At 58.2% G+C, this 8531-nt stretch overlaps 1 protein-coding gene across 1 annotated transcript; it reads left to right on the top strand.

Annotated features, from left to right (window-relative positions):
* The first annotated feature begins 2286 nt into the window (after positions 1 to 2286).
* FAM131A (family with sequence similarity 131 member A) lies at positions 2287 to 7859 on the top strand. The gene is made up of 6 exons (XM_036768694.1): positions 2287 to 2356; positions 2911 to 3053; positions 4055 to 4148; positions 5198 to 5380; positions 5573 to 5701; positions 7390 to 7859. Exons 1-6 carry the CDS (start codon positions 2287 to 2289, stop codon positions 7857 to 7859), a joined length of 1089 nt encoding a protein of 362 aa, XP_036624589.1.
* The last annotated feature ends 672 nt before the right edge of the window (positions 7860 to 8531 follow it).

Consider the following 8531-nt stretch of genomic DNA (forward strand, 5'->3'; position numbering starts at 1 on the left):
CAAACATCCCTCCCAGTGTTTCACTGTTTCGCGCATCTGCCGGCAGGCACCTGCCCGCGACCTCCGTCCCTGGCCAGGTTCTTGGGGGCCCCCCCTCCCCCAGCTGTGACGTCAGCCCCGCTCCCCGCCCTCCCGGGCCCAGTGGCGTCACGGAGCCCGCCCCCAGCACTGACGTCCCCCCCCCCTCTCAGCAGCCGGCGGACCAGCGGCTCCGGCCCCTCCCTTCCCCGCCTGCTCCCCTCCCTCCTTCCTTCCCTCCCTCCCGGGCCTCGGGAAGGTGATGGCCAGCGGCCCCAGCTGAGCCTCCGCGGGGCCCTCCCTGGCCATGGGCTGCATCGGCTCCCGGAGCCCCGCGGGTAAGAGGGGGCGGCGGGCGGGGAGCGGCGATCGGCCGCGCATCGCGGCGGGGTCCAGCCTAGGGCGGCGCGGCGCATCGCAGCGCGGCAGGGTCCCCGGGCAGGTGGGCCCGAGGGGCGGAAGGATGCAGGAGCCGAGGGATGGAAGGACCGAGGGACGGATGACGGAAGGAGCTGGGGAGGGGGCCAGAGCCTGGCCGCGGGGAGGAGGGGAGGAGCCTGGTCCCCGCCGAGAGGAGGGGGAGGGAAGGAACCAGAGCGGGAGGGAGCCGAGGGGAGTGGGTGGTTTTGCCTCCGCGCTCTTACCTGCCCGTTTTCCTGGCCTGGAGGTGGGAGCACAGGATGTTATGGCCGCAGCCCTCCAAAGGCCCACCTTGGCTCCTCGCTTTTCCACCTGGGATGGTGATGAGCCGGTCTCCTGCCTACCTTAGCGCTGCCCTCTCACCCCACCCAGCACACATCTCCCTGCGTTCAGTCCATCCCCGTCTGCCTTCCCACACATCCATAAGGAAAGCCATCTACTTCTGCCCCTTCCCGTGTTCTCTGCCAGGCTCCTGGCTCGCCTGTCCACTTTGCAGCTTCCCACCAGGAGACCTCTTGGAGTCACTGCCCCATGGAGTGTGCGGGATGGAGCTTGGACAGCTGTCTAGTACCCCACGCCCACCCCGAAGCCACACTGGAGAATGTAGAACCAGAGAGGGTGGCAGAGGGAGGCTTTCTTCCCTACCCCATCTCTTGCCCCCCATCCTAAGAGCAAGTCCTGAGCTCCCCGTGGGTCCCCTTGCGTCCTAGGGCCAGAGTTGCATGCTGGGACCTGTAGTACATTTTAGGTCTGTTAACCTACTTTGTGTCAGTGGGCTCCCTTTGGTAGCCCCAGGTAGGCATGGACTCCTGGGCCTTGTGTGTCCCTGGGCCTCGTGGTACCTACAACTAGGCTGGCTCCTGGGCTGTTTCTAGGGTCGATGGCACTGAATGGTGGGGAACACATCCTAACAGAGTAGGTAGCTATGAATTTCTGTTCCAAATCTGTGGATAGCTGGGGGATGCTGGTCAAGTCCCTGCACCCCACCCCTCTCAGTTTCCTCACTTGCAAAAGTGACAGGTTTGGACTGAGGGGTCTCTTCCATCTCTGACATCCCAGTCTGGTCCATGGGCTCTCTTTCTGCTGCTAGGACTCAAAGTTCTGGTGGGCTGTGGCTCACACAGCCCTTTGCTATTCACACAGAGGGGCTCCAGCATGGAAAGATGGAAGCTGGGGTCTTGAGTAAGGTGTTCTCTGACTTGAGAGGCATAAACTCCTCGAGGGCACAGACTGTCTTTTGCCTTCTTTTATACCCTGGCACTTTAGCACAGTGCCTAGCACATAGTAGGCACTGAATAAATGCTTAGGACAGACCATTGCCTGACCTTGTAGTACTCTGGTCCCTAGGACCCTGCTGAGGCATCCCCACATTTTTGGACATGGCTGAGAGCCCAGGGAACCATCACACACACAGACAAACTCCACTCGTGGTCAGATGAGAGTTCGGCCAGCCCTAGGGTCACCCTGGTGAGCTCGGCTGAGTTGAGGTGACAAGTAGAGAAGGGGAAAGTAACCTTGTATCTTCCTTCTGGTTGTTAGCGTTTCTGGGGACCACCAGCTGGCTGAGGCTCGGGGACAGAGACGGCTGCTCCGGCTAAAGGTCAGTTATGATCTGCCCTGCCTGTTGGTGCTGTCCAGGGGATGACCCTAAGCACATACCTCCCCGAGCCCCAGAGAGCTCAGTCATGTGCCTCCTGCCTCCCTGCAGAAGGACCAGAGTCCTCCTCTTTGTGTGAATCAGAGTGGGAATTCTGAGTGGGGAGGAGACTGGTCCAGGTCCAGAGCCCAAACAGGAAGAGAGCTAGGAAGCAAGTCTTGAAATCTGGGCTTCGGGCTCTCTGAAACAACATGGCTGGAATATCGCTGTGGGGACCGAGTGTTTCTGTGGCAGTGTTTGGGAAGAGAAGGAGGAGGCATGGTGGGCTTCTCGGAAGGGAATGGACAGACACGAGACCACAGAACTGGGGATGTGAGCTGGGCATTACATAGGACGGGCTTGGCTGTTGGGAACCGACTGAAGATGGGGAGGGGAGGAGGAAGAAGCTGTGGGAAAACGGGCATAAAGAACCCAGAGAGGAACCAGCAGTGGCATGTGCTAAGTGAGGTCTAGAGGCAGGCAGACAGGAGGCACCTGGATGTTTGCAGGCTTTTTATCTGGGACAGGTGAGCGGAGAAGTTGAAAGAGGGATGCATTGGAGAGTCAGAAGGTTTTGTTTCATGGGGGTACAGGGAGTGATGGTGAGGCAAGACATTCCATTGGGAGAGGAAGCCAAAAGGGGGCTGGAAAAAGGGTCTTTCAGTGCTCAGGAGACCTCCACAGGGGCTCTCCTTTGGGACAAGAGGAGACAAGGTCTACTGGCTGTCTTCCCAAAGGTGAGGTAGAAAGGTTGATGTGGAGGCATTTAGGAAAGCTAGGAAAGAAGACCAGGAGGAGAAAACTGTCCTTCATTAGCCCTTGTCCCCTCCCTATAGTGGCTGCTGACCCCAAGTGGGGTGTGGAGTGGATAGAGCTGCCGAGAGTCCTGGGGCTGCCCCCTCGTCGACCTGCAAGGACCCTGTTTGGGTGGAGCCGACCCTCCTACCCACCATCTGTGGACAGCCAGGACTCATCCGAGGTACCATGTTCCTTCTGTTTGGAGGGGTGGGGGATAGGAGCTGGAATTGGGGGTAGAGGAACCATTTCTTCCTGATGAGTGAGGGTCCTGCCACCCTGTAAATCCAGACCTCCTCCTTTCTTTTCCTTTCCTTCCTTCCCTCTTCCCCCCCCCCCACCTTTGATTCTCCCCTCTCTCCACAACACAGGGGTACCTTTCTTGGCAAATGTCTTATCCCAGACCCCACGCCCCCGCTCCTGGCATGCCAGCCCCACCAGGGCTGACGTCAGTGCATCCCTGATGGTATCCGGGGAGACTGTTCCATGGTGATCTGTTGCCATGGAGATGTACACCTTGTCTCAGGCAGGCGGCAACTCGGAGCCCTGGGAGGGAACATGAATGGGGTTAGTGGCAGGCCTTAGAGGATGGGAAGGATCAGATAATTCCTTCTTGCCTCCCCCCGCTCCCCCCAACCAAGGCCCTCCACTGGGCCTTAGGGCTCTGGGTTACCATGGAGGCCACTGGTGCTGTCCAGATGCTAAGCCATGTCAGGGACTAGCCGGTCTTGGGGATGGGGGCCAGGCACAAAGAGCTTGATGGGGCTGGGCGAGGGGTGCCCCCCCCCTTGCCCCCAGTGTGAAGTGGATGGTTGGCTGGGTGTGAGAGCTCAGGGACATTCCCTGTTGAACTCTGCTCCTGCCCTGCTCCCTCTGAGAGAACGTACCTAGAACTCTTGGCAAACCTTCCTAAGCTATAAAAACATACGTTGTTACTATTACTGTTTTACCAGAGAAGCCCTTGTTCCCTTCGCCACCCATCCTTCCTCCCTGGGTGACCTTCTTACTCTGCCCATGACCAATGCCTTGCAGAACCAGTCCTAGTTGGGCCAAGCCTGAATTTCAACTTTGGTCCTTTGACTCTTCCTAGAAGCCATGGGAAGAGGGGTGCTGCTAGGGGGTGCCCCAGAGCAGCTGGGTGTGGGGCAAGCTGACCCTCCAATGTTCTGGCTCCCCCCACTTCAGGTGAATGTTGAAGACACTGTCGAAATGCTTCCCAAGTCCCGGAGAGCACTCACCATTCAGGAGATTGCCGCACTGGCCCGCTCTTCCCTGCACGGTATGGTCCCCTCCTCATTGCCTACCTCCCAGCCCTCATCCCAGCTCTCTTAGAGCTCATAGTCAACATTGTGGGGCATCAGAGCTGGGAAGGACCCACAGGCCATCTAGGCAGAGAATGCCCCTTTACATTGATCACAGAATCTCGGAACTAGAAGGCAACCCAGAGGGTATTTAGTTAAGCCTATGCCTCCTCAAGAACCTGCTCTCCAAGGTACCCTCCAAGTGGTCCTAGTGATTCCTTCAGAGTGGCTGTGCCTGCACCCTGTGCCCTGTGTGTCCGCACTTCATGTGACCATCTGTTTTTCCCCCGTAGGGGGTGGCTCTGACTCCTGAGCTTTGGGATATTCTCAGCCTCGGTTTCTCCTCATCTGGGACAGGGTTATGTGTGCTGCCCATCACAGGGCTGTTTCAATGCCTCATACATGGTGAAATGCTGCAGAAATCCTTCCTTTTTTTCACTGTTTTTCCCACATGCTTCTGAGACCTTCCTTCCTCCCCCTTTTTGGATGAACCAGAGGCTCTTCCATGTAAACAAGCAGCCATATGTGCGTGGATGTGTGCACACCCACTGCCTCATGGTGCATTGGGAAAAATGCTGGATTTGGAGTCAGGAGACCTGGGTTGGGTTCTCAGCTCTTGTGTTTCCTCCCCGTGTGACCTTGAACAAGTTACTGAATGACACAGGGCTGTAGATCAGGGGCTGGAAGACACCTAAGAGGACACATAATCCAAGCTCTTCATTTTACAGAGGAAGAGACTGAGTCCCATAGAGAGGAGAGGACTTGGCCAAGGCCACGTGGGTAATGATCCTTAGAGGGGGGATTGGAACTCAGGTCCATTCCTGTGCCATGCTGCCTATCCTATCACTATTTTATTTATCTGGGCCTCAGTTTCCCTATCTGTAAGATGAGGGGGTCAGACCAGTTGACCTCTAATGCCCTTTCCAGGTCCAGTAACAATCCTGTGTTGGATGAGTGCCTCAGACTCCCTTGGGAGTGTTTTCCTGGTATGCTCCCCTCATCCAGGCCCCCTCTCCTCATCCCTTAGGCATTTCCCAGGTGGTAAAGGACCACGTCACAAAGCCTACCGCCATGGCTCAGGGCCGAGTTGCCCACCTCATTGAATGGAAGGGTTGGAGCAAGCCTAGAGACTCGCCTTCCGCCCTGGAATCTGCCTTCTCCTCCTACTCAGACCTCAGTGAGGGGGAGCAGGAAGCTCGCTTTGCTGCAGGTAAGTCCCGGGGCAGGGAGGGAGCCTGGCCCAGTGGGGGAGGAGCCTGGAATGGGAGGAGGGGCTGCCTCGGTGGAGGGGGAAGCCTGGCCCAGGGTGGTGGGGCCTGCCTTGGTGGCCCTTCCTCTTCACCCCCTCTTCCCATCGATATTCTGATGAATCGCGGTGCTTCTCCCCCTCCCCCGACCCCAGGGGTGGCAGAGCAGTTTGCTATTGCTGAAGCCAAGCTTCGAGCGTGGTCCTCTGTGGATGGGGAGGACTCCACAGATGAATCCTATGATGAGGACTTTGCTGCAGGAGCTGACAGCCCTCAGCCTACAGGTATGCAAAAAGTCTTAATAATAATTCTCCCTCCCTTTGGGACAATGCAAAGAGAATTGCCTTTGGCATCAGAGGGCCTGGATTCAAATTCTCCTCTACTGCCCGGGCCTCAGTTTACCCAGTTGTAAAATGAAGGCATTAGACCAGATGACCTCTGTGATGACTTCCAGCTCTATAGATCACTTCCTGAGTCACTTCTCTTATAGCCTCTCCGGGCCTCAGTTTCCCTCTCTGTAAAATGAGGGGATTGGCCTCCGAGGTCCCTTTCCCCCAGCTCTGTTGCCCTTCTGATCTTTGCTCTGATCGCTTTGCTAGGGAGGTAAAACCAGCTGGCACTTCTTTCTTCTGCTCCCTGGGATGGAGGGCCATTCCTTGAGGGGGGACTCTGTCAGTCACCCGAAGGATTGTAGGATTCCATTGGAACTTGGGGGGGGGAGGGGGATTGGCAAAGATGCAGATTGAGTTTGAATGTCAGGAAAACCTTGTGAAGAGTTAGAGCTGGGGTCCCGAATCTCTGTCGTTGGAGGTTGAGTGGTGAAGCCAGCTGGAGGGCCTTCTGGGGGGGCCCTCCTTTAAGGGGATGCCCTCCATGGGCACACGTTGGCCTGAGCTGGGTCAGGCACCTTCCACCTGGAGCGTCGGGTGATTCTGTGCAGTTGGATCAGATGTTAGAGGCATTGTAGAGGGAGAGACCCTGCCTCAGAGGAAGGAAGACCCAAGTTCAGATCCTTGACATATGCCAGCCTTGTGTCCCTAGGCAAGCTGCTGAGGTCCGCTCTTTGACACTAAAAATTGCAGAGCAGTGGCTGATTTGATTGGAGGGAGGGCATTTCCTAACTAGGTCCAAACCCCTCCCTCCCACCCAAATGGAGCTGAGAGTGTTGAGCCTTCTTTGCTCCAGGAAGCAAATCACTACATTCCCTGTGCCTCAGTTTCCTTATCTGTAAGTTGAGGTTGGATTTCATGGCCTCCACTGACCTTTCCAGTTCCAAGTCTGAGTCTAAATGATTAGTTCAGGAATTGTGCCCTGCCCCATCCCCTTGACAGGTTCCCCCAGAGCCCAGAAATTATCTGACCATCCCCTTCACTCAGAGGCCTCTCTTCCCTATGTGAAGGGTCTGGCTACATTCATCCCCTCCCCCCTCCTTTCCTCCCCTCGCCTCCGGGGCAGGCAGCCTGCCAGGTGGCTCCAGCTGAAAACTGGGATATGCAGCTCAGGGCTGAGTTGGGGGTGGAGGGGGCCCAAGCAAACAGGAAGAGCGCCCCACTGAGCTTGGCTGCCCGAAGCTCCGCGGCTCCACATTCCTTCCCTTTGCCAGCCTCAGTTCGTAGGCAGCCAGGCCTTGTCAAGGTGGGCCCCAGTTCAGCCGGGGTTTCTCAGCTGGGGCCAGAGACTACTCCCCCAGATCTGCTTGCAGGCTTTGCTGCCCTTTGCTCCTTCATTCACTGGCCCTGCTGGAGCCCCTCCCATAGAAGGGACCCATCTGGGCCATAGCAGCGTCCTGGAGCCAGGGCCTTAGCAGCATCCTGCAGTGGGGGCCTTAGGAGGGTCCAGGAGCCAGGGCCTTAGCAGGATCCTGGAGTGGGGGCTGTCGCTTGGGTCCTGCTCTTGCCTATTCCTTCTGCCACCTTGACTCTGTGAGCCAAGGCCGTGGCGGGGCTGACTTCCTTCTCCTCCGGTCCTCCAGACATAGCTGGGCAGCTGGGGCCGCATCTCCAGGACCTCCTGACTGGGCGGCGCTATTCCCGTCCCTTGCGTCAAGGCTCCTGCGATCCGGAGAGCGATTCCTCGCAGACCGTGTCACCAGAGACCCTGTGCTCCAGCCTCTGCAGCCTGGAGTCTGGGCTGCTGGGCTCCCCGGCCCATCTGGCCACCAAGTTGCTCACCGAAGAGCTTCTCCTCTCCAAACTGCCCCCAAGCAGGGAAAGTGCCTTCCAGAGCCTGGGCCCCCTGGAGCGCCGGGACTCGCTCTATTCTGTGTCCTACACAGAGTCCTGCCTGTCCCCCGCAGAGGATGAGCCCATAGCCTGCAAGGACTGCCAGCCGCTGTGCCCCCCACCCGGGGGCAATTGGGAGTTGCGGCGGAAAGTGTCTGACGTGGCCTCGTCAGGAGTGGTGTCCCTGGAAGAGAACGAGGCCGAGCCTGAGGAGCAGTGAAGGCCGTGGTGGTTGATGGCATGCTTGCCTTGGCCTTGGCCTTGGCCTTGGCTGGGGGGCAGGGCCCTCCATGCCCTGGCCCAGCTCGGGCCCACCTACAGTGGGGGAGGCATGAAGCTTCCGGGTGGAGTGCCCGTGCCCGGATGGCGCCCAGGTGGCTCCTGCTCCTCCATTGTCTGTTTTGCATGAAAGTGTTTGGAGAGGAGGCGGGGGCCAGGGACGCATGCTCTGCCCCAACTCCTGGGGTTTGCCGGGGGCTGCCCGGGACCCCTCGAGGCATTGCTCCAGCCGTGGCAGACAGTAATGTCCATGTTCTTCAACGAGACAAAACAATAAGTTGTTACACATACCTCCTCTTCACCTTCACCCTTCCCCAGAGAGAGGTGACCCCCCCACGGGGGGTGCTTCTCACCACTGGGACTATTCTCTAGGAGAAAGAGGAGGCTCTCTTCTCTCCACTCTCCTTCCCCGGGCCCCACCCCAGCCCCCTGAGTTCATTCTCTCCCTTCTCACCTGTTCCTCCAGCCCCACTCCAAATGCCGTGCTTGAGAGAGTGACCCCCCCCCCACTAGGCTGGCTCCCTCCTTCCCTCCCGGCCTCTGGCAGCTGGAGGGTTGGGTCCATGGACAGAGGGACCCCAGCCCAGCTGGGTTCGTGTTGTGCCATGCTCTG

This window comes from Trichosurus vulpecula, chromosome 7 (genome assembly GCF_011100635.1).
Source record: "Trichosurus vulpecula isolate mTriVul1 chromosome 7, mTriVul1.pri, whole genome shotgun sequence".
Taxonomy (NCBI): Eukaryota; Metazoa; Chordata; class Mammalia; order Diprotodontia; family Phalangeridae; genus Trichosurus; species Trichosurus vulpecula.

What these genes read in the sequence shown, in the direction of transcription:
- FAM131A (XM_036768694.1), top strand. Translation starts at nt 2,287, where the DNA reads ATGGCTGGAATATCGCTGTGGGGACCGAGTGTTTCTGTGGCAGTGTTT. An exon ending in GAAGAGAAGGAGGAGGCATG is followed by an intron (nt 2,357 to 2,910) that starts GTGGGCTTCTCG and finishes CCCTCCCTATAG; the next exon opens with TGGCTGCTGACCCCAAGTGG. An exon ending in GGCCCGCTCTTCCCTGCACG is followed by an intron (nt 4,149 to 5,197) that starts GTATGGTCCCCT and finishes CTCATCCCTTAG; the next exon opens with GCATTTCCCAGGTGGTAAAG.